We start from the raw sequence: 26038 nt of genomic DNA on the forward strand, positions 1-26038 counted from the left end.
AAGTGTCCTAGACCCACCCTGTCCAGCATGGTGGCCTGAAGACCACGTGCTTTGGCGACGTGACTGGCCAAGCAAGGAGCTGATTCTTGTCAATTTTATTTAATGAAACACTTGGCTAACAGCAACTGAGTCAGCCCAGCTCTGCAGAGGAGCCGGTGGGCAGGTCGCAGCAGGGACCAGCCATCTAGCACCGGGAATGACCACGGGGCCACTGGGCTTGCCCTCACACCAGGGTCTATCACACCAGAGCCGTGGAGGGCACGGGGAAAGGCCAGTTTCAACTTCAAAAACTTCAGTTGACTTTTCAAAAATACAACCTGTATGGCTTTAGAGTTTTTCCTCAGCCCTCCCCCCCAGCACCCCCCTGCCTGCCAGTCTGTCACCATGGCCCTGTACAGACCTAAGAACTGGAGGCTAAGCTTTCTTTCACTAAGGTGCCCGCCAGGCACACTCAGGACTGAGCCTTGGTACTTTACATGTTAAAGGGCCTTTACAAACAGGATCAAATTCCGTGTCTTTGTAGGGACACAAAGCCATATTAATGAACTTTGTGCTGAATCTGAAATCAGTGGGAATTCAAGGAGATCCCTGAGCAGATAATGAAACCCATTGTCCACATTGAGTGGCCTATTAAAAAAAAAAAAAGTCCCGGGATTTTTACTAGCACTGAAAATGCTTTCTCTAGAATTGCCCCGAGCCCACCATCTGAATCCCAATAAAGGCAGAGTTTAGTGGACTTTTGTTCCTTGGTTTTGAAAAGCTGCCGACCCTCCAAACGTCCGTCTTTCATTCACTTGGAGCAAGTGAGAGGCAGAAGTTGTCGTTGTGTGGGGTCATCCAGATTTACCTGTCGTCTACAGTTTGAAGGTTGCACAAAGGCCTACTCGAGACTCGAAAACTTGAAAACACACTTGAGATCTCACACTGGAGAGAAACCATATGTCTGTGAGCACGAAGGATGCAACAAGGCTTTCTCTAATGCCTCCGATCGCGCCAAGCACCAGAACAGGACACATTCCAACGAGGTAAGGCTCCTCTGGGAGACGCCTGTTGGGTCCAGAGCTCAGGGGGTGGAAATAAAGACTCCTCTGGGGAGACACGAGCCTGTTCCATTGTCGTTTCCTCTGGCCACACCCAGGATGAGTGGATGTTAATGCTGCAGGTGAAGGTTTGGGGGGCCTCAGAGGAAGGGCTGAAACCCGGTCTTGGATGGGAGAGACAAGCTGAGGAAGGGGGAACAAGTTTCCTGTTGTTCAGTACTGCCACCTACTGGTCAAACAGTAGGCACATTTAACTTGGAATTCCACCCACTCGCTGTGCCTGGAATAGCCCGAATGCATTTGAAGGACGATGACCCTGTAAGCACTACGGAGAGACTGAGAAGAGAGGTGTTGACAGCTGACAGCTTACTGCTAAGACAGCCACTTTTATTTGCTTTCTCCAGGTGGTATCTTCAAATGCATTATATCAAAAAAGACTTCTGCAAAGCAACCTGACTTGGCTAAATAGGATTTCCAGACAGTCTAAATTCCAAAGGGTCTTGGAAGCTTATTCTCAGAAACCCAGAATGGTTTCTAGTCAGTTATTTAAGATAATATATTGAGTAAAGCTTCAAGGGTTTCCTGATGTGTTGTTGTTAGTTTGAGGTATTTATCCCCCACACATTTCAGAGAAGTGTAAGAATAAATGAAAATGGTTTCTAATTCCCTTTGCTTACATTTTAACTCGCTTTTGCCTGCAGATCTCCAGCTTCTCCTTGAAGGTCTAGCTCAGATTCTGCCTCTGTCTGTGAAACCTTCTCTTGAATGAATTCAGAGATTAACACAAAGGCTTCCCACATCTGTGGTGGAAATAGGCTAACTAACCAGAACTTGTTTACAAGCTGTAGTTCTGCCCCACAGAGTGGGTCATCCGTTTGCTTGAAATCATGTGAGAGAGGGAACATTTTGACCTTGGTGTGACTCTCATCTGACCCCACAAGGTGCCAGCCAGGCCCTTCATGATCTTCCAGAGAAGAGCTGGAAGAGGGAATTTGTAAAAGTGCAACATTCTGTTCACTGGCCACTGGCTTGAAGGTGGCAGAGATGGCCCTCACAAGTTTCCTTCCAACTGAATTGACAAAGGAAAAGTATCTCAAAGGGGTTTCGCCACACTCAACAAAAGCACTCGCACACATAAACTCACACACATAAGTTCACCTTTATACACCCTAGTGGAATAAAGAAACCTGAATCCTTTGGGATCTATAATATTGATCCACTGTTTGCAGATGTTTTAGACAAGATGCCGCATCTCCTTTTTTTTTTTTTTTTAATGTCAAAAATGCTTTTAAGATGTGTGGTGAAAGTGAAAGTCACTCAGTTGTGTCCAACTCTTTGCAACCCCATGGACTATACAGTCCATGAAATTCTCCAGGCCAGAATACTGGAGTGGGTAGCCCTTCCCTTCTCCAGGGGATCTTCCCAACCCAGGGATTGAACCCAGGTCTCCCGCATCACAGGTGGATTCTTTACCAGCTGAGCCACAAATTGTAATCCAATGTACTTGTTTACACCCCACTCCAGTACTCTTGCCTGGAAAATCCCATGGACGAAAGAGCCTGGTGGGCTGCAGTCCATGGGGTCGCGAAGAGTTGGACACGACTGAGCGACTTCACTTTCACTCTTCACTTTCATGCATTGGAGAAGGAAATGGCAACCACTCCAGCGTTCTTGCCTGGAGAATCCCAGGGACGGGGGAGCCTAATGGGCTGCCGTCTATGGGGTCATACAGAGTCGGACACGACTGAAGTGACTTAGCAGCAGTACTTGTTTTGTACAAAGTTTTAGGGGATCTGAAATAAGCAGATCCATAGAGACAGAAAGACTGGTAGCTGCCACAAGCTGGGGGGAGGATGAATAGGGGTGACTGAAAATAGGTACAGGGTTTCTTCTTGGGATGATAAAAATATTCTGGAACATGAGAGTGGTAACGATTGCACAAGATTGTGACTGTGCTAAATGCCACTGGACTGTGCCGTTTAAAAGGGTGTTCTTTATAGTATGAATTATGTTGTGTTGGCCAAAATGTTCATTTGATTTTTTCCATATGGACTTTCCATACAGAATTTTGGCCAACCAAATATCTCAATTTAAAATGTTTCAGGGGATTTGATTAACTTAACCTAGAATTTAATTAATCTGTTTATATTTCATATACTTAGGTACAATTATGACCAGAAACTTAGAACGCATACATTCCTGTAGATTCTCTCCTGTTATTGTGGAGCCAGTTGGGCACTGAGAATGTTAGAACTTCAGCAATTTAAAAAAAAAAAAAAAAAAAACTTCAGCAGTGAATAGATATAAACATGCTTACTGAGTTTTTATCTTTTTATGAGCTTCAAATGCGTGCCCACATCTGTTTGCTTTAATGAAATGCATTATAGTGGAGCTTGAATTCTTCTGTGCATTAGAAAATGCAGTGTTGTATGAGAGTTGAATATCCATCATGAGGTTAAAATGTATCTTGGTCAACAATATCTTTCACCAAAATGGAGCGATTTACCTAAAATAAATGATTAACATTGACCATAAACACATAAGTAAAATTTTATTCACAATCACGTAAATCATTTTTCTCTGTTCCATGAATAGAGAAAGCCCTCAGCTTTGCCTATGAATGATAGACAGTTTCAGATATATCAAAATTAAGTGTGTCCAGGAAATCCAGATTTGTATCATCAATCAACCATGGACAAATCCAGATGTCTTCTTCGATTTATTTGTCCTCTTATTTGTATCTTCATCCTTTCTCTGAACAAATATTGATAGATGGTTATCTGGCAAGCAGGTTGCTATTCTGGATGAGGCAGATGGTGTGGAACAGAATAGGAAGCAATTGCCATTCGGGGAAGCTAATCTAGCTCTCACCCCCGTGACTGTTCTGCCCATGTAGGGCCACTGAACCATCGCAGTGGCCTCTGACCAGCTCCCTACTCCAGAACATGGAGCTCCTGTTCCACCCCAAATCAGATGAAGCCAGTTTCCTTGAGCTCTGATTTGGTTGTATCTCCCTATCCAGAAAGTTCCAGAGGCTCCATCTTTCCTAGGAAAAGTTTAAACATCTTATGCCTATATTGGATTGGCCAAGAAAATATTTTTCTGTAAGATACTTTGTGAACTTTTTGGCCAACCCCATATCTACTTTCACCTGCTCAACCCCAATCTTCCTTTTCCACAATCCCTTGACCTCTCACCATGGTGAACATGAACACAAGCTTCCAGACAGCATGCCCGCATGCCTGGAGTGGTCCTATTATTGGACCTTCAATCTGGATACATTTTTTTTTTTTGCATTCTCTTGCCCTCATTTTTATCCTTCAGCATCTTGTTCATCTTTCAGGACCCAACTACAACACCTTTTCTTAATCAAAGCTCTGTTTATTGAGCACTTATTATATGCCCCATATCACATCATGGTAAGCACTATGTATACATGGTCAGATTTAGTCCATACCCTGACCCCATGAGCTGGGCATTATACCCAGATACAGAAATTTGATGATTGATGCTGTCCACCATCTTCCCAATGACAGAATGGTTCCCCTTTGTCCATATCCTTCTTAGCATCCACACTTTTCATATTTTCCCTTCTTTGAGATTTAATCCTGTCATATATAAAACTGTGCTCACAGAGTCTTGTATCTAGTAGGGATCATTAAATGTTTATCTAAAATTTTATTTTGATAAATTCTACAAAGTCAAGCAGAATGAAAGTGTTCACAAAGTATCTTTCAGTTCAGGGAGTCAAAAAGGCAATCATGGTGCCAAAATTTAAATGCCCAGGACAGGAAACATGGGTAAATTAGAACCCTGACAACATTTATCTTTACCTACACTTAGATTGCATTTCAGTCATTAATCAGAACAGAATTGGGGGCCAATCTACATCATGTAGTTAGTGTTGTGAAGTGTTGTTTTCTGACCATGTGTGCTTGGAGATTTTTGTAGGTGGCTAATGTTTATGTGTTCATACAAGGGCACATGGGCACACAGGTACTTGTTGGTCCTGGAAATGCAGGAGCTGATGAATATTAGTAGACTCATTCCATCTCTAGCTGTGTCCTCATTTCCAAATTAACCCATGATACACACATGCAGACATCTACGGGAAGAATAGTTCTTCAAACCTGGAATGCTGGCCTGGCTTTGTGCTCCCCCTCCCCGCCCCAGACGTTGCTGTCTGCCTGTCACAGCAGCGCAGTGAGCCCGCAGAGGGCCGAGGTCAGACACTGTACGGTAAGAGCGCTGATCGTCAGAGCCATTCTTCTGTCCCTAATGCATAGGATTTGATGTGCTCATTTCATTACACATATATATGCTGCAAATCACACAAGCTCCTGAAGAGAAGTAATTTGTAGTTAATGGGAATCAATTCAACCCAAAATTATCTCAAATTTGGAGATGAGGTCTTTCAGCATTCTGGAATCTTTACCTCATTCCATTAGGGCATGCCATAATTTTAGGCAGCACTCAGTCTGTTCTTGGGCGTTTAGTGGAAAAGCATCATTCTATAAGACAGGGACTCTTTTTTAATCCAATGGATACATTATATTAATCATGTCTTTCATGAATATTGTTTATCTAATAGCTCACCTCCTGATATATATGGATGTAAATATAGACTCATATAAGCATCCATGAATATATTATATTTCAAATGAAGTAAACAGAATCACAGTTCTGACGTTGGTTATGAATATAATGCTAGCAGTCCTGTGATGTGAGTAAATGTTCAACTACAAGGGTCTGTATAATTTTTGATGACTATAGGTTTGACTACTGACCCACACAGAAAATGAAATTAGCATGAAGTAATTTGTAGACCTTAGTACTCAGGAGCAGAGCCTCACCCAGAAATACTCACCTCCAGAATGACATCTACCAGTCCTCATCACTTTATGAGTGAGCATTTGTGGATACTCCAACAGGGCTTAGGACTTTGAAGATCAGAAAGGTTCTGGATATTCTGAGCCCTGAACACCCCCACACAGTTGTAATACAACCCAAAGGATCATATTTTAGTGATATCTAACCTAGGAGAGGCTACAGCAATTTTTAAAAATATTGATTCATTTATGATGTATTTGTCTGCACCGGGTCTTAGCTGCAGCATGCAGGATCTTCAATCTTTGTTGTGGCATATGGGCTCTAGTTCCTTGATCAGACATGTGGGCTCTAGCTAGAGCCCCCTGCATTGGGAGCACAGAGTCTTAGCCACTGGACCACCAGGGAAGTTCCAGGCAATTATTATTGTCATTATTATTTTCTACTATGTCAATGTGTAAAGAGCACATTTTAAAAGGTGGAAGAGTGATTTTAGGTCTGGGAAACAGGACTTCGTAAGAAATGTCTTCACACAAGCTCTCCCCAAACACGTGTGGCATTCTTCTCATGAAAGGATGGTGTCTTTTAAGCCTTCTTCTTTTATCATCACCCTCAGCATCACCACTGTCATCAAATCATCTTGGACGCCATGTGACCCCATGACACTTCTTCCTCCTCACAGAATAAATTTTTCCAGGAGCACAAACACAATTTACGTGTTCTAAGCTCTCCCTGTGTGTGTATGTGTGTGCACACGTGCACACATACACTCAGTTGTGTACTATTCTTTGCGACCCCATGGATTGCAGCCCACAAGGCTCCTCCGTCCATGGAATTTTCAGCAAGAATGCTGGAGTGGGTTGCCATTTCCTACTCCCAGGGATCTTCCTGACCCAAGGATCAAACCCATGTCTCTTGTATAGCCTGTATTAGTAGGTGGATTCTTTATCACTGTACCACCCAGGATTCCCAAGCTCTCCCTGAGCACTCTCTAAAATAGTAATGTGTCCAAGCTAGAGTCCATGGACCCCAAACTGTGTCCAAATAGTCTTTATTAAACCACTGCACCATTTAGAGGGTTTTGAATACCTCAAAACCTTGTGATCATGCTTTGAAAGAATTAAAAACATAATGAAGAGCCACAAGAGACTGTTGGGCCGGGGACAATCACTTTGATAACAGTCTATTCTTTCCTTGTTGGGGCATTTGACAGAAACCATATGTGTGCAAAATCCCCGGCTGCACCAAGCGCTACACAGACCCCAGCTCCCTCCGGAAACACGTGAAGACTGTGCACGGCCCAGAGGCTCATGTCACCAAGAAGCAGCGAGGGGACGTGCATCCCCGGCCCCCGCCCCCGCGAGATTCCGGCGGCCACTCACAGTCTAGGTCACCTGGCCGGCAGACTCAGGGAGCCCTCGGGGAGCAGAAGGACCTCAGCAACACTACCTCAAAGCGGGAAGAATGCCTCCAAGTGAAAACGGTCAAGGCGGAGAAGCCCATGGTATGTTATTCGCTTTCCTTCTTGATTGTCCCAGGTCTCTAAAGGGGCCAGGTAGGGTGCTAAGTTAAGGGAGGACCACATCACCCCTGTCCTCACTGGAACCCACTGTTTGATTTAAGGAGATCAGAGCTCATTGATCTCAATTACTTACCCCAGCTCAGAAAAGAGGTTTGAGGTTTCCTAACTGCTTTTTTTATATCGATCTGGAAGTTGTGGCAGGTAGACACACACCACTATCCACATTTTCAGGAGGCCTCTAACATAGAGAATTATTCATTGGGTTCCTCTGTAAACATGTTTTCTGACTTCTTTGCCTTGGTGACCCCAAGAGAAATAAGCCATGCATAAGTGCTGAGTCGCATCAGTTGTGTCCAACTCTTTGTGACCCTGTGGACCACAGCCCACCAGGCTTCTCTGTCCAAGGGATTCTCCAAGCAAGAATACTGGAGTGGGTTGCCATGCCCTTCTCCAAGGGATCTTCCTGACTCAGGGATTGAACCCGTGTCTCTTAGGTCTTCTGCATTGGTAGGTGGTTTCTTTACTACTAGCACCCCCTGAAATAAGCCATGGTCCCTGTTCTTTAGGGGTCTGCAGTCCAGTGGGATAGGCAGACTAAGAAAGCTTGGGTAACAGGGCTCTAAGACAAGTCTGGGTGCGAGCATTCAGAGCGGAGCTAACAGGGTGCACTTGGCGATGCCATGGGAGGGGCAGAGAGCAGGTAGCCGCCAAGCGCAACACTCAGAGCGGGGAAGGAATGTGTGTAGGGGCCCAGGACCTGGCACAGCCAAACACGAGTCATGGGGCCCCAGGGGAATGTGCTGGAGTAAAAAGAGGGGAAGATATAAAGGGATTTTTAAATTTTTTTCTGAATTTTTAGAAAAGACAACTCCTGTGCCAATCTAGAGATTAGTTGATAGACTTGAGACCATATCTAAAATGATTCCTAAAACAAGGAGGTAGAAAGCAAGGGAGGGATTTGACAAATGTCATCGACAAAAATCTTAGTTTGATGACAAATAGGACACATGGATTAAGCTATTGCTGCGGCTTCTTTCAGACTTCGCTTGGTGGTTTTTGCCTTATGCACGGGCCAGAATAAAACAGCTAAAATTTTCCCAAAGACAAAATGAAAAGAGTAGCAGAGGAGATTTAGTTCATCTGTATTTGGCATATGTATAATGGAGTCAGCTCTGTGTTTTGGGTTCTAGTCTGTCCACTCTTTGGATGTGAAAGAAATGTACTAGATAAGTCACGTGCTTAGACTTCCACATGCATGGGAATGATCAGGCAGGCAGATTTCTACTCAGTGTAAGGAATCATTTGCATAAAATTAGAAAAGTCCAGGAATTAGATGGACATCCTGTGAATTCCTGAGTGATGTCATGTGTAGTCAGTATGTATGGGCACGAACTAATACGCATATGACTTAATTGCATTTTAGTGACTAACTGAGTTTGTCTTTAAACTCTTAAGAGTCTTAGCAAGTGACATTAGGTCTAGCCAAAAATCATGCAAATAAGCTATCGTATCATTATTTCCCTGTGGATAGCTGTACTTTGCTTTTAGAAAACACCTTACTAAGAAGTTTATGTATGTGTTATAACTGATCCCTATACGTTTAAATTAATCAGTTCATAAACGGTGTTTTATATACTTTTGGGGGAGGAGTATTTATCAATTTCCTAAAATAAAGTCACCTGTATAAAAACTATGCAAAATATTTAACCGTTTATCCTTAATGTTTACTGAAACAAAGAAAGTGAATCCGTGGTCTCCTAAATAATGTCATTGAAAGACAATGATTTATATTTTTAGGATATCCTGTGAGCTCAGGGAGAAGGCAATGGCACCCCACTCCAGTACTCTTGCCTGGAAAATCCCATGGACAGAGGAGCCTGGTAGGCTGCAGTCCATGGGGTCGCGAAGAGTTGGACATGACTGAACGACTTCACTTTCACTTTTCACTTTCATGCACTGGAGAAGGAAATGGCAACCCACTCCAGTGTTCTTGCCTGGAGAATCCCAGGGACGGGGGAGCCTGGTGGGCTGCCGTCTATGGGGTCACACAGAGTCGGACACGACTGAAGCAACTTAGCAGCAGCAGCAGCAGTGAGCTCAGAGTCCCTGGGACCTTTTATGTACATCCTTAGCAAAAAAGAAGGAAAGAAAGAAAAGTTATCACTTCTCCAAACACTCATTATTTAAAAAGAAAATTAGTAGAAATAAAAACGTACAGCGATTTTGCTCAGTGACATCTGAGATGCTCCAAGATGTGAAATATTTTATGAGATATAGATATATTGATATAGAAACAAACTGCTGGAAAGAGATTTCAGGATATTGAGACTAGGCCCCATATTTTACAGGTGTGGAAACAGGCTCAGTGAGATTAATAAATTAACCAATTTCCACAGGGGACTTTTTTATGTACATGTGCTCACGTGTGTAAATGAGTAGGTATCTTCATAGACGTAGTTATTGAAGCATGTGAGATACATTTCTAATATTCTTTCTTTAAAAACTTGTCTTTGATTTGTTCATCACGCTATAAATTAAATTCTTTCTTCTTTTTTTCTGATTACTCCAACATCTCTTCTGTGTAATGCTCCTAAATGTCTTGTTCTCACTTCCTAAGGACAGTGGGTAATAAGGTGAGGGAATTTTGGCTTCTCTGCTCTCTTTGTTTTGTTTTCATTTTAACATATAGCTTTTTATTTATTTTCTTTAGTCTTTGTCCTTTGTGATATCTTTGGTAGTGAACATTGCCCAGATATGTTTCCAACATAGAAGCAATGTGTTTTGAACATTCAGCATGTGAAAACGTGGAGTTAGATGTTGAAATTCATCGTTCTATTTGTCTAGGATTCCATAATAAATCACACTGGGGCCGACCAAGCAGATGTTTTCAAAGACCATTTAATTGTCATGTTGACTAGTGTAAATTTATTCTTGGACCAGACGTGCACCACCTTCTTAGAGCAAGAACTGGATATACTTGTTGGCAGTCTAACCTGTATTGAACTGTCAGGGTCCTTTAAGGATTTTCTAATTGTAGATGCATGAAAGCCTTCTTCCAGGCCCTGTGGAAACGTGAGTCTGCACTCTTCCACAGGGAAGTGTGTGTACATTCACACAGATTCACACGCACACATACTGATTTGACAGTCCGAGAGGAAAAGTCATTCAAAGCCCTGGATGATCTAAGTTCTCTGCAAAGGAGCAGGTGGTCTGACACTTCAGTGCTCTGCAGAAGCAAAAATAAGCCAGGCTTCATGCATTCATGATCACATTTGTGCATCTTATTTTTCTCTGCTTGGTTGCCCAGGACACACTTAGTGTACCATGTGGTGCTCACTTAGAAAGTGTTCATTTACTTGGGTGTGTGTACTGTGGTCTCAGGAAAAGTGTGACAAGTTCCACGGAAATGACCTGTGTCCAGAGCCCCTTCTGACAGCACTGTGGTTCCACCTGAGACCATAGCCGTGTGTACCAGAGTGTGTGTAGTTATCTGTCCTTGCTCACGGGCTGCTGTCAGACTCTAGTTGCTAGGTAACACCAGAGAGAGTGCTACAGAGGAACAGAAGTGAGGCCAGGCCAGGAGTCTAGGTCATCACACTGTTCACTTTGTAACTTTGGGCAGTCACTGAACTTCTCTGAACATCACTTTTCTTATCTCTACGAAAAGGATGCAGCTGTTTGTCCACCGGGAAAGCACTGGAATTTCAGATGGGCCAGGGCCAGGTTGTGCGGACCGCTCAATGCAAGCCAGAGTGCTCCCAAACGTAGACACACTGAGCTGTCCCCATGGTCAGGGGCCCCTGGAGGAGGGGTCTTTCCCTGAGAACCTAGTGGACTAGATTAAGTTCTCAAGAGTTGCAGAATGGGCTTGCCAAGTCCGCTGGGTTGGGGTTAGGGAAACCTGGCTTGATTCTCCTAGTGCAAGGCCAGGTGCACACTGGGGGCTGGGAGACGCCTGTGACTTCCCCAGAGACTCCTTTCTGTCTACAGCAGAAACTAAGTGACTGAAGTCTTCCCTCCTACAACTGCTGTTACATATATCCCCCTACTTGGAGTTTTACAAAGAAAGAACATGTAGAAGGAATGGACAGAGATTATAGAGCTTGGGGAACCAACCCTGAACCATAAAGAGGGACTGGTTGGAGGGGAGGTAACATGTGTTCCTGGCGTATATATCCTGAGGACTAAAGCATGTATACTAATAACCACTAATACTCTCCAAGCCAACTAATTATCCTATTATCCAGGTCTTTCTGAACTGTGTGTGCTTTCAGGGCTTCACTCCTAATTTCCACAACAATCCTTAGGATAAATAAATTGTCCCCATTTTCTGGATAAGGAAACTGAGGTTTAGAGTGGCTAAGTAATTTGCCCAAAGGCTCAAGTCATGGAGGTGGGGTGGGAACTGAGGAAATGTGATGCAGAGTTGGCATCGGGCGAGGGATTCCATGGCTGCTACATCACACCTGGCTCCCCCTGCTGTCCATTGCCTTTCACGGTCCATCTGCCTGCTGGCCCATCCATCATCACTGAGTTCAGGGGAGGCCACCTCCATTCACTAGAAAATAGTTCCTCTCATCCCACCCACTGAGAATCCCGCAGGCCTTGATCTGCGTGATTGCTCATTGTCTGCTCCCTGGCCTTGATCATCTAGGTAACATTTATTTCCTTTTCTTCTTGACCCCACAGACATCTCAGCCAAGCCCTGGTGGTCAGTCTTCATGCAGCAGCCAACAGTCCCCCATCAGCAACTATTCCAACAGTGGGCTCGAGCTTCCTCTGACCGATGGAGGTGGTGTGGGCGACCTCAGTGCCATCGATGAAACCCCAATCATGGACTCGACCATTTCCACTGCAACCACGGCCCTCGCTTTGCAAGCCCGGAGGAACCCAGCAGGGACCAAATGGATGGAGCACGTCAAACTAGAAAGGCTCAAACAAGTGAATGGAATGCTTCCACGACTGAACCCCATTCTACCCCCTAAAGCCCCTGCAGTCTCTCCTCTCATAGGAAACGGTGAGTGCCAGCCAGACCTCATGTCTGCTCAGGGTTTTCCGTTCTTTCGGAGGCAGCCAGAGCACTGTGCAGACCCAGGTCCTTGGGTTTTCTGTTTGCTTGTTTCCCCATCAGCCCTAAAATGAGGCTGGAACCATGCATATTAGTTTTACCTCTCTGGAGAACCCATATTTTATTGGATTAACCAAAAAGTTCCTTCAAGTTTTTCTGTCAGATAATATAGGGGTGGGGGGAAAAACCAGTGAACTTTGTTGGCCAACCCAATAAAAGCAGACAGTAAGAGGATAATACTGGAATGAAAAGTAAAACTGCGCGTGACTCATATTCGTGAAATCATCACTCTTAGATCAGAGTAAGGAAATCTTAGCTGCAGAGGCATCCAGAGTTAGCCCCTGCCTCTGATTTCCACAGTCCAGAGCCAGCAGGTAAACAGTCACTTTGACCAGTGTTGGCCCAATTCAGAGAAAGGGAAGCCACTTCTGCCAGTCAGCCCCTAGTTGCTTTGTGTTTCTGAGATTACACTCAGTACCTGGAGCAGAGCCCAGGTGTGAACTCCCCCACCCCAGCAACTCAGGTGCCTTACACCTGCATAGGATGTCGGAGGAAGCCCTGAGAATGGGTATGAGACCCTCAGAATGCCTTCTGCCCTTGGGCTTCCTGTAACTTGAGCGCTGTATCTATACCCTGTGGTTCTTCACTTTGCCCTTGCACTACACCTGCGAAGGAGCTTAACTCATCCAGGGAGTTGTTACTGCTTTGTTTAAGCCAGGGAATCCACCACTGCAGCCTGCCACCTGCTCACCCACCCCCTTACTTCATCACTGGCCCTTCGACATTGCAGGGCAGGGGTGGGTCACCGTGACCAGACTGGTCATGGTTTGGTTTGGTTTGGTTTGGTTTCTGGCCCCAGAACCTGTGTTGTCATCCCGAGGTGAACCTGTGTCTCCCACGCTGTCTCTGCAGGCACACAGCCCAGTACCAGCTGCAGTCTGGGCGGGCCCATGCCCCTCCTCCCGAACAGAAGCGACCTGTCTGGGGTGGACATCACCATGTTGAACATGCTCAACCGGAGAGACAGCAGCACCAGCACCGTCAGCTCCGCCTACCTGAGCAGCCGCCGCTCCTCTGGCATCTCGCCCTGCTTCTCCAGCCGCCGGTCCAGCGAGGCGTCCCAGGCCGAGGGGCGACCCCAGAACGTGAGCGTGGCCGACTCTTACGACCCCATCTCCACCGACGCCTCTCGCAGGTCCAGCGAGGCCAGCCAGGGCGACGGTCTGCCCAGCCTGCTCAGCCTCACTCCCGCCCAGCAGTACCGCCTGAAAGCCAAGTACGCCGCCGCCACGGGCGGCCCCCCGCCCACCCCGCTGCCCAACATGGAGAGGATGAGCCTCAAGACCCGGATGGCCCTGTTGGGAGATGGCAGGGAGCCGGCGGGGACCCTGCCTCCCGTGCATCCTCCTCGGAGATGCAGCGACGGCGGGGCCCACGGTTACGGCCGGCGCCCACTGCTGCCCCAGGATGCGCTGGGCAACGGCGTGAGAAGAGCCAGCGACCCGGTGAGGACGGTTTCGGAGAGCCTCTCTCTGCCCCGGGTACAGCGGTTCAACAGCCTTAACAGCTTCAACCCTCCGGTGTTGCCTCCATCCCTGGAAAAGCGCAACCTTGTGCTTCAGAACTACACGCGGCCCGATGGGGGCCAGGCCCGCCACTTCCACTCCTCTCCCTGTCCCCCGAGCATCACTGAGAATGTCACCCTGGAGTCCCTGACCATGGACGCCGACGTGAGCCTGAACGATGAGGACCTCCTGCCCGATGATGTGGTGCAGTATTTAAATTCCCAGAACCCAGCCGGGTATGAGCAGCACTTCCCAGGCACCTTCTCTGATGACAGCAAAGTGCCCCAAGGCTTAGGGAGTGGACCCGGGGACTTTGACCCACTGGGGCTGCCCGACAGCCACGCCAGCCACACCGGCAGCCAGCAGTACCGCAGCCTGGAGCAGCCCTGCCCCGATGCCAGTAAATCCGACCTGCCCATTCAGTGGAACGAAGTCAGCTCCGGCAGCGCCGACCTGTCCTCCTCCAAGCTGAAATGCGGCCAGCGGTCCATGGGGCAGCAGGCCCGGGCCTTCGGGTCGTACAGCCACATGGGTGTTCACCCACAGAATCCACTGAGGAGTGGGGCTGGCCCAGCTGGGGGGTATCCAACCCTTGGGGAGCATGCCAGCTCCTTCGGGGGCCCGGAACACTTAGTGAGCCACGGTGGCGGAGCTGGCACCAACGGGAATGCCTTCCACGAACCACCCTATAAGGCCCAGCAGTATGGGAACTGCCTCAACAGGCAGCCTGGTGCCCCCGCCTTACTCGATGGGGCCTGTGGCCCTGGGATCCAGGCGGCAAAGCTGAAAAGCATCACCATGCAAGGGAGTGGGAGCCATCTGGATTTTGGCCTGTCGGTGGTGCCGAATGAGTCAACCGGCAGCACGGTGAATGGCATACCCACCCCAGACCCCACAGGGCAGGGGTACCTGGCTCAGCAGCTCCTCGGTGACAGCACACACACCCAGGGGGCAGGCCGCTCGGGGCAGAACCTGCTGGGGCAGGCTAGTGCTACCTCACACATCTATCAAGGGCCGGAGAGCAGCCTGCCCGGGCCTCCCAGCATCAGCGTGCAGCCGCCAAGCGTGGCAGCCGTCAGGGGCTACCAGCCATGTGTTGGCTACGGGGGCAGCCGGCGCCAGGCTGGGCCAAGGGGTGGTCTCGCTCTGCAGCCAGGACAGTTTAGTGACCCGAGTCAGACCTGCAGGGTGAATGGCATCAAGATGGAGATGCCAGGACAGCCCCATCAGCTCTGTTCGAATGTGCAGAGTTACTCTGGTCAGTTCTATGACCAAACCGTTGGCTTCGGTCAGCAAGACATGAAAACTGGTTCCTTCTCCATGTCAGAAGCCAACTGCCTGCTCCAGGGGGCCGGCGCCGAAAACTCTGAATTACTCTCCCCAGGTGCTAACCAGGTGACAAGCACAGTTGACAGCCTTGACAGCCATGATCTGGAAGGGGTGCAGATTGATTTCGACGCTATCATAGACGACGGGGACCATGCCAGCCTGATGTCAGGAGCCCTGAGCCCAAGCATTATTCAGAACCTTTCTCATAGCTCCTCCCGACTCACCACGCCGCGAGCCGCCCTCCCGTTCCCGCCTCTGTCTTTGAGCACCACCAACATGGCAATCGGGGACATGAGCTCTCTGCTGACCTCCCTTGCGGAAGAAAGCAAATTCCTTGCGGTTATGCAGTAAGCATTAGGGGAAAAAAACGACTGCCAAGAGACCTGAAACTTTAGGAGTTTAAAAGATTAAACTGACCCTTTTTTGTTTGGCTGAGTTTTTTTAGTTCTGTATGTATTTTAGCGATCTCATCTCACCTAACTGGGATGTGTTTCAAGTATATTCCTTTTATGGAAAAGGACTCTGAAAAACCCTAAAGTATTCTAGGGAGAAATTGTCTTCCATTTCAGTTTTGAATCAGTATTGTTACACTCAAAACATCCTCTTAAAAGAAAACTGTAAGCCTGTTCCTCCCTCCCCCTTCTTTTTTTTAGTAAACCGGTGTAAATGGTGATGTGCGCGTTCTTTCTTTTCAGAGAGAGGGCAAGTGAAAGGATTTGACGTGTCTCTCCGTTATTCCAAGGAACTAGGAAGTTGGTGTGCTTGTGACTAAGGGGTTACACGTCCAGCGTTTTTCCATTTTCCTTTACATATGCTCAATGTTTGTTTTTGTGTTTTGTTTCTTTTGTTTTTGAATTCCCACACTGGGCTCAGGAGTCGGAAGTTGGAGAGTGAATTTGGGAATCTTTTGTGGGTGTACTGTAGCCGAGGTAACAGGCTTTTGAGAAGCTCCCAACCCCCGTTCAGTTTGGGACATGCTTCAGACAGATACACACAAGTGGAAATTCAGGGCTCCTGTGCAGAGGAGATACAACTCTGTTTGCCCACAGTTGGGGCTTAAAATTCTTCCTGTCCATACATGTGCTGGACAGGAAGGTGGGCACGTCTATATATCAGTTCTCAGTTGTGGACCCTGCCTCCCCTCTCTGTCTGTCCAGGAGTGTTCAGCGCTGTTCCAGGGGGAGACAGGGAGGAGTGTTGGGCGACGCCCAGACACACTGTTACTTCCATCTGTTCTGGTAAGAAGGTAGATATGTTATAGATTAAAGCTATTGCATAGAATTTGGGAAATATTTGTGGGTTGGCATATTTGTTGATTAGTTCCATCTCTCTCCCCATTTTCATAGATAACAGAATAACTGAGAATTGATTATATCTAGTTTTGAGTATATAGGTACTTAATCCCACAGCTGGCTATGTTATCAACAATATATTAATTCCACTATAGCAAAAGAGTATTTCTATTCTAAGTGCCCTATTTTAGGGGACTCATGAAATTTGGTTGTAAAAGAAAAGCTCATAGACCAAGATATTTGGAATAAATTGCTTCAAACATTTTCAGTATTTAAAAACTCTAAGGACACAGTTTCATAGCTGTGTGGATACATTCTTAACACTCTATTACATTATGCAGCCATTTAAGAAGCTAAGTCTTCTATGCAGTTTGTCCTTAAGGTGGACTTAAGCTAGACTTTCAGATGAAAAGGTTTAAAGACTTAAAAAGTGCAGCTACCCCCCGTGTGTACAGTTGCTACACATAAAAGACATACCATGTGTGCACAGGGTATGTGGACTATCCAGCATTTTACCTTTAAAAAGTATGTAAACTATGAAAATACAACATCAGCACTGCAGTCGACATGTTGTATTCTGCCCCATTCATCTTGGAGTTAGATTTATCCAATGCGATTCATGAGTCCGTTATGTGTTTTTTCCCCTTTCTGCCATTTAAATTAGTAGTGACAAAAATCAAATAAAAGTATGAGATAATGGAATATTAGGACCAGCTCATTTTTCTCAGGTTTATGTTCTCTTATTTGGACCAAGAATCTCACGTGGGGTAAAATTCCCCTCTGAATTTTAGACTTTTGGGACTTTAGCTGAGACAGTTGGGTTTGCTTTCAACTAGATGAAAGCAGAGGGGTATTGAGGTCCTCCCGCTGTTCCCCATGTGCAGCACCTTCTTTTAAATCAAAGGAAGCATCCCCTTTGGAACAGAGCCCCAAATCAAAAGACAAGCAGTGATCTGAGCTAGGAGAGTTGAGTCTCTATCGCTCTTCAGTGGAAAAATCGAGGCCTTTTCTGTATTCTTCAAACGGGTCATGATCTGGTCACAGAATCGGCAGTCCAGTTCCCTGAATCTCATATCTAGCTGAACTCAAAGTCCCAAGGTCCTGGTCTGAGCTCGCCTGCTCTTGTGGCTTAACCGCCTTTCTGTCTTCCTCCTCCTGCACCGAGAGCCCTTCCCCACTAGAGTCCTTGGATGTGCCCTGCATTTCTCAGTTACCGTAGTTCCCAAATCACCTTCGCTGTGCGTGGAAGGATGGATGGAGACTGAGATGAGCATGGTTGTCACCTTGCACCCTTGTTTTTTCCTTTGCTTTCTGGCGATTCTTCTGGTTGTCCCCTATCTTTTTCTTTCCATACTTTGTTTTCCTTGCTCTGGCCTTCAGATTTGCAGAAGACTCACTCACCTTTCAGCTCAGTATTTGGTTTCTCTCAGTATGAAAATCTCAGAAGAATGGAGAAGAGGAGAGGTGGGAGAGGAAAGTGTCCTTTTGAACGTGATGGTCTGTTGCGATAGTCAGTGAAGAAGATCTTTTGGGGCCACTTCCAAGTGTTCTGTCTGGACGTGGATTTCTGTACACTTAGAATCTCCTGTGATGGGACCCATCCCCAGCCTCCAGTCTTCCCTCCACTTCTCTTGTCCCTTGCACTTGGGGAGATAACACCAACTCACTATGGTCATAGCCTGCTTTTTAATGCAGGCTAGTGCATGGTACTTTTGTTTAGCACCTGTGTTAAACGTGTTTTTCCTTGTCAATCCATTTTGTTTTCTTCTCTAAAGAACTGATCAGACCGCCCCTGCTCTTCACACAGTGGCTCACACTCTTGAGCCACAGAGTTTTGATTCTTGCGATGTATGTGCCTTATTTTACGTTAATGTCTTCGAAGCGAGGGACCAGTTGGTGTTGCCCAATCAGGGCTTGAGGCTGTGTGCTTGCCACCAGCCAAGAGGACCCGATTGTAGCAGAGTCTGAGCTGTCTCGTAACCTGACTTCCCATGTTGTTTTGAATGCATAGGAGGATGTTCTCTTCTGACAAGTTACTGTTGTTGTGTATCCTGCAAACGTGTAAGATAAAATACAAGTTCATTGTTTTCACCTTTTTTAGATTTTTTAAAAAATAAAATGTGTAACCCTTTTTTTAAAAGAAACATGTGTAAATACATTTAAGTATTGTAGGCATAGTGTTTGGACGTGGCCGGCCCCGGGCCTTCCTCGGATCAGCCTGCAGCCTGTGCGATGCCCCCCACGCCCACCTCAAGCCTGGGGCTGCAGCGCCCCCAACAGATGGACTCTACTTCTGCTTTCACAACCACTTAGTCTTTTTATAACAAAGAAAAGGAACAATGTTTCTTACAATGTCAATAAAAAAAAACTCTTTGTACTGAAATGTTTCCTAGGCGGTTTATTTAATTCATAGTTGAATGGAAAAGGGGCTTTCTTTGGAAAAATCCAGAACCTGCATTTACTCAGACCACCCCCCTGACTTACACACACACACACACACACACACACACACACACACAAGCTTAGCCTGAGACCCAGACTCCTTATCCCTAAGATGGAGAATGAGGCAATACACTCTCCGAGTGGTGTGTGAGGAGGGGTACCTGGGAGGCATGCCAGTTGTAACGTGGGCATTTTTCTTAATTATATCTCTTGGCCAAACTCTTAAGAGGAAGGATATGAATAGGTTTAATGTCTCACAACTTGTCCCTCTTTTATATATCATCCTGTTATTCGGAGATACCCTAACACACCTTAACAGAAAATCTGACATGGTAGAAGCTTACTTTAATGTGGCTTTTAATAACTGATACCAGATAGAAATAGAAGAAATTTCTCTCATTTGTCTTTTCTCGAGATCATTATTAAAGACTTCAAGAGGGTCTCTTCCTCTTTCTCAGTAGCATCAGGTATCTTTTGAACTACCAGGCGAAGGCACTGGTTGTTGTTGGGAAGGACAGGTGATCCTGGTCGTCAATATCATGGGGCTACAAGGATGGGTCAACCTTCACACACATGTGCACAGAGGCACAAACACACACACACTCACCTGTCCCAGGGAACCGCTTGTCCCGTGGGTGGTGAATATATCACTCCCTGACCTCTAGCAGCAATTTTCCAGTCATAAGGATGCTTCACTCTTTCCTCATTCACAAAGGAGAATTTCCTCTCATAAATTCAAAATTCTTTGCTCTCATAACTAGATCCTTCACATAAAGTGTCCAAATGTGTCCAGAAAAAAATAAGGGAAAAAACAGGAACTTAGGCCCTTTCTTAGGTTTAAATTGTCTTCTCACAAAGATGCATGCCATGTAGTAAGTCAAATGAATAAGAGAAATGAGGCTAACAAAAAGGAAAAGTTGGAAAAGAGATATTTCCAGAAATGAGGCGCATGACAAACTCCTGTAAGTTCGTGTGAACAGGATGCAGGTACCACTAACAGCTTTGTTTAAAAGACTCCTCCTGTCACGGAGATGTGAAGGAGGCAGTTTGAGGTAAAATAGCAGAGCTGCAATCCATTTGGTATTTCATAAAGATTTATATTAAGTAAGTTTGGTTCAAAGATGTTATGTATTATCCAGATAAGACTATGACAGGAGAATGCTAGTATAAGATGGAAAATTTAACCAAGTGCCAAAACGTCTTATTCATCCCTTTTTACTCCATGACTTTCTCTATTTTCTTGGCAGGTTTTTCCCCTTTGGTTAGTAAAAAAAAAATTCAACTGAGTAAGTTTGAAAATCAAATTTGCTTTATTAAACTGTTCATGAATGGAGCAGCGTTTCATCCAAGTCTTTGTGCAAAATGGAAGGCTTTTATGGAGAAAAGAGTGGGACAGGAAAGTCATTCATAAGAGAAAAATGAAAGTTCATTGGAGGGAAGTCAGAGTTTGGGTAATGAAGGCTCCTCATTGGCTGAGCTGTATGTCCATCACCTGGGTTTGTTGATGGGCAGGAAGAAGATCTGCCTTCTTTCTATTGGTGTAGTAAGGTTGTTGTACCTCCTGTCTGGAAGTACAAGGCAGTCTCTTCCTGTTGGGATCTGTGATTGATGTTTTCACCTTTGGAGTAACTGACAAGAAGTGGTAGCCTTTGCTATCCCAATTTTTGTTGGGGTTTCGTTTTTATTAATTTTCACAGGCCTTACTTTATAGTATATTTACTATTCCAAAAACAACCTGAGCTCATATCTCCTTTAATGCTAGCTTCCTTAAATTTTCTTTTTGCCAACCTACACCTAGTTTATGCCTTCTCCACCTAGTTATCCAAACTCCTTACTATTTTTAAGAATAGTAAGAGAAACTAGAATAGAATCTGGTTTTAGGCTTCTTTTTTCTTTCCATACATTTTTTTGACCCATACTCACCCAGCAGGGGCATGGAATCTTAGGTTCCATGCATTTTCTCACCTGTCCCTGAATCTTCTGCTGCCTCTCTTGCTGCATCCAACCTTCCTCAAGGCCCAGTGGTAGGTTAGGATGGTCTCTGCCCTCATAGAACTTCTTATAGGTTATCTGGAGGTGTTAGACAAGAGTTATATTAATTCAACAGCACTGCCTGTATGTCTAATATCCCATTCAGAGTCCTTGATAGGAACTAGAGATGGAAAGATGTATAAAGCTGTGGGTCCATAGGCTTGTAGAGCAGCGGGAGGGACAGACACGTAACCACAGAATACCACAGTGTGCCATAATAAAAGACATTCAGGGGCAGGTTCAGTTTGGGGCATTAGCCAACTGAGGTCCTGATAGCAGGGCTTCTCAACCTTGCTTGGTATTATTGACATATGGGGCCAGATATTCTTTATAGTGGGGGTGTATCTCATGTTCTGTAGGATGTGTAGTGACTAGTTGCCAGTACCACCCCACAAGTTGTAACAGTCAAAAATGTGTCTGGACACACCTACATGTCCCTTGGACATAAAACTGTTCCATATTGAGATGCTCTAGTTTAAGTAGTGAAAATGCAAGGAGAGACATACCACAGACAGGTGCCCAGAAGAAAGATTCAAGTGTAGACTTGGACTTGGGAGTCTTTGGCACACAGGGGACAGAAGAAGCAAAGTGTGAAGCACCAGTAACAGGCACAGGTATAGAATGAGAGGAAGACTACGAAATGAACCCCAAGGAACACTGGTCCCATGGACCAAGAGAAGGAGGGCTCAGGTGAGGCAGGCTCAACAGAGAAGGAGAGTCAGGAGAGACTGCGTGCTCTTGAAACAGGGAGATGCTTTCCAGGAAGCCAAGATTGTAGAGTGCAATGTGTAGACCTGGAAAAACGTGAGCTAAAAAATACCCATTATAAGAGTCAGGAGACCCCGGAGAGTGTGGGGGAGCATTTACCATTGGGGTGGTGAGAACAGATATGCGTTCATGACAGTTAAGAAACCAATGACGCATGACGAAGGGGAATGTGGGGACTTCTTTCAAGTAGCCTGTGCTATGTCACCATCCCAGATGCCATCAGAGTGAGACACATATGGTTCCATGTTCTCACGAAGAAAAAGCAAGCAGTGAAGCTACGGCATGATGCTTCCTATCCGCTAAGAGACACGTTCCAGTCTGAGGTGTTACGGTCACCTCAGAGAATGTGAAATACATTATTTCCAAGGGAAAGAGGCTGGAGAGGTAGAAAATCGTATTTTCTTGTGGTGGTTGTCCTTACTTGCTTCCATTTTTTCCTTCTTTCTTCCCTCCCATCTTCTCTTCCTTCCTTCTTTAATAATAGAGGCTTGACCATATTAATCACCCAATAAGAAAGAGGCAGAGGAGAGGAGGCGCTTGATGTTACAGTGGTCAGAACAAACATCACGGGGACCACCTGGATCACAGGATGGATGGATGACTGTCCTGAGAAATGGGGGATGGAGGGAAGGATGGGGACAGGTGTAGACAGATGCAAGGAATAGATATGGGAGATGGAGAGGCTGAGGGAACTCAACAGTGACTTAGACCTGTGAAGACACAGAGCGGTCTGGCTTGTGTCAGGAAGGACAGTGACCTTGAACTGGGCTTTCAGAATGTGTGGAGGGTGAGGAGGGGAGTGGAAGTTAGGGAAGAAGAGCATGAAGTTCATCCCCGCTGCTCCAGCTCCATGGGATCCAGATTAGATTGATCAGGAGTAAGACTCAACTGGGAGATTATTGTGATTTTAGGGGGGAAAGTAAGGTAGTATCTTTTGGCAGTGATGGTGGGAGGCATGTGGAAGGGAAGGGAGTGGAGGCAGTGTGCCCTTGGACCCACACAAGATGGCCCAGAGCTGCTGCGTCTTAAGGAAGCAGGAGAGGGGGCAAGAGGGGGCCCCCCACAATTTTCTTCCCATCCCTCAGGAGGTGGGGTCCAGCCCAGCCCTTCAAAGGCAGAGCAAGCTCCAGGGACTAGGGATGCTGGGGTGGGGGGAGGGGGTGGGGCGGGCACTGGTACCTATGGTATTTTCCATCACTGGCTCTTCACTGAGCAAGCAAGAAACTTTATGTGGAATTTCTAGTCAATGGTGCATAGAGGTTTTAGGTTGTATTTTTTTTTTTAATTACAGGACTATTTTAATAAAGCAACTGTGCTTCCTAGCTCTTACCTCCACTTCCTGCCTGCCATAGCTCTGCAAGGCTCAGCTCACACCTCGCCTCTTGATTCTAATTTCCCTTCTGCTAGAGCCTTTCAAAGCCAGGGCTCCGTGAGAAGTGTGAGGTGGCCTGGCAAGCCGGCAGGCCAAGCTGGAGGGAGCACTGGCAGCCCTGGAGAGCCAGCCAGCCTTGCCCTGGGCTGGCCTGTTGGGAGAGAAGCCTGCTGCTGCCCTGGTCCACAGCCACCATCGGGCTGGGGCAGCAAGTGGGGTGGATTGGCTCTGCCCTCTTCTTGAGCTGCTTCTGTGGGATCGCCCTTCTTACTCAACCTCTAGCTGAAGAAAGATTCCTCAGCTACTCCAGCTAGAAGCAGCTAAAACCCCCAGGTTGTCCCTACTTTCATAAAAGCTATAGAGTTAACACGAGAGCTTCTCATGCTGGTGGTAAAGGGGCATCACAGGTTCTCCACACCTGAACCATCTGAACCATATCCACATCTGAACCATCCCCCCCAATAAAGATGCATTTAGTAGTATTTTTGACCCAGTGCATCACTCCTGGTGTTCTGCTAATTCCCTGACTACCAGTTGGAGGGCTTATGAAACCGTCGTTTAGATTCTCTGAAATCAGGGGGAAGGCAGCCTGGAGAGGACCCCACAGACTGCTCTTTCTTTGCTGGGCCTGCCTCTGAGTCCCTCTGCTCCTGCAAGGACCCCTCAGGAGATGGGAAAGGGACGGCTCGCCCCTGCAAGAAACCCCATGGAGCTCCAGATCAGTGATCTTGCCCCACAGCTGTGAAGCCTCCTGTGCTCAGAAATTCTCCAGCCAATGTGATCCTCGCTTGGCAGTTGGACCGCAGCTCCTCCCAGCTGGCAGGCGCAGGCCTGCAGCCTTCAGGGCTTGTGAGGGCCAAATGCAATGCGGAGGTGTGATTCACTGAGTTCCCAGAGGCAAGGGACACGGCCAGCTGGCAGAGGATTACTGAACAGCCAGGCCAAGGAATTCCATCGCTGTTTGGATGGAGACAAGCAACTAGCTACTTCACTTCTCCTCCTCCCCCGCTGAGGCATGGAGATGAAGGCCGGCCAGGACTTGGGGGGCAGAGGGAAGGAACTAGACCGCTTCACTGACTACCAAGATAAGGCTCTGTGGCAGAGTCCCCAGGGAGTCAGGGCAAGAGATTTCTGCCTTTTTATTTGAAGATGATTCTGGCACCCACCAATGTTTCCCCAAAACACACCTAGATGCACTGCCCAGAGGTGATTTTTTAATAAGCATCAAACTTGTTGGGTAAGAAATGGAATACTGGGTAACAAACAAACAAGCCCAGTGTATACTCAAATCAAGGGTTGTCTAGTCTCCTGAATAGGAGATTTCTCCCCCTGCACCTTAGCTATCCCAGGCTCTCTGGGTGTCTGTTGTTTTGGTTTAGTTGCTCAGTCGTGTATGACTCTTTCATGACCCCATGGACTATAGCCTTCCAAGCTCTTCTGTCCATGGGATTGTCCAGGCAAGAATACTGGAGTGGGTTGCCATTTCCTTCACCAGAGGATCTTCCCAACCCAGAGACCAAACCTTTTGTCTCCTGTACTGGCAGGCAGATTTTTACTCCTGAGCCACCAGAAAAGCCTTCTGTGGGTGTCTACCAGTTACAAATCCATTGCACAGCCATTCTCAACCCAACTTAAGAAGCTGGCTGCTCCATGAAGCCAGGCCTCTGGACACCTCCCATTTGATCTACATCCTTCCACAGATGAAGTCATGAACCATCACCATAAGGATTTCCCCTGAAGTTCATGCAAAGAACAAATCCCAAAGACCCCAGCCAAGCTCCCTCCACCTAAAGCTTAGATTCCTGCATCCTCTGAATTGAGGTAACAAGTGACTGGGTAATCCTTTTTCACCCATCTCTGCCCTACCCGCAGGGCAAGCAAACAACACTCTCTCTCTGAGTTCCAAGGCCGTTGGGAGAAGAGCAGAATGTCCCACTGATTTTGAAGTCAGGAGATCAGGGAACAGCCTTTCCTTGGGTTGCCTTGACCCTGGGCTGTCTTCACTCGCTGTGCAGTTTTAGACGATTTAGTATCCCTCTCCACTCTTTCGACTGAAAGGCCGACAGCTTCCAACACGGCGGCCTTCCAGCTTGTTGGAAAGGTGTTTTGAGGCGCTCCTAAATCAAGTGGGCTTAACATTCAGCCAAAAGGAAGGTTTTTGAAAATAAGCTGATTTCAGTCCGTATTTGCTGGCCTTGTGCAGCCGGATTCCTGCTTCATTCAGACACAGGGTTTCCTCTTCAAGAAAGAAGTAGGAGGAGGGTGCCGGGAACCCGGCGGGGTGGGGGCGGGGCTGTGGTGGGAGAGGTTGACTCCACCCCCAGCTGGTGTCTTGCTAGTGAGTTCTGGCCCTTCCCCCGGGTCGTGACGTTAGCGCAGAACCCACGAGTGAAGACTTAATCTTCCATAATACTGGCGCCCCCCACAACTTCAGAAGGCAGCAATCAGTTCAAGGGGGTATCAGGTCATCACCAGCACTTCTGAATGACTAGCTACAAGTTCAGGGGTTCCCACAACCTCGCAGGTTGACAATTCTCTAGAATGACTCACAACTCAACAAAGTGCTATACTTCTGTTTACAGTTTTATTATGAAGGATGCACATCAGGACTAGCTTGAGGACTATGAGGGTATCCTGAACACAGAGCTTCCTTGCTTCCCATGTGTGAAGTCAGGACCTGTCACCTTCTGGACACATCCATGTAGCCACCATCAAGAAGTTCCACTGAGCATTGGTACCCAGAGGTTTTATCAGGGTTTCATCACATAGGCATAATTGATAA

General features: G+C 46.6%; 1 protein-coding gene across 7 annotated transcripts in view; it reads left to right on the forward strand.

Annotated features, from left to right (window-relative positions):
- The window catches only part of GLI3 (GLI family zinc finger 3), a 318757-nt gene extending 299731 nt beyond the window's left edge, over positions 1–19026 (forward strand). For all 7 annotated transcript variants that reach the window (XM_025291389.2, XM_025291388.2, XM_025291391.2 and 4 more), the window contains 4 exons: positions 861–1025; positions 7081–7371; positions 12079–12406; positions 13370–19026. In XM_025291389.2, coding sequence (XP_025147174.1) covers positions 861–1025; positions 7081–7371; positions 12079–12406; positions 13370–15702 — 3117 coding nt within the window. In that variant the 3' untranslated portion in view covers positions 15703–19026. The remainder of the gene's footprint in view (positions 1–860; positions 1026–7080; positions 7372–12078; positions 12407–13369) is intronic.
- The last annotated feature ends 7012 nt before the right edge of the window (positions 19027–26038 follow it).

Source organism: Bubalus bubalis, chromosome 8, assembly GCF_019923935.1.
Source record: "Bubalus bubalis isolate 160015118507 breed Murrah chromosome 8, NDDB_SH_1, whole genome shotgun sequence".
Classification (NCBI taxonomy): Eukaryota; Metazoa; Chordata; class Mammalia; order Artiodactyla; family Bovidae; genus Bubalus; species Bubalus bubalis.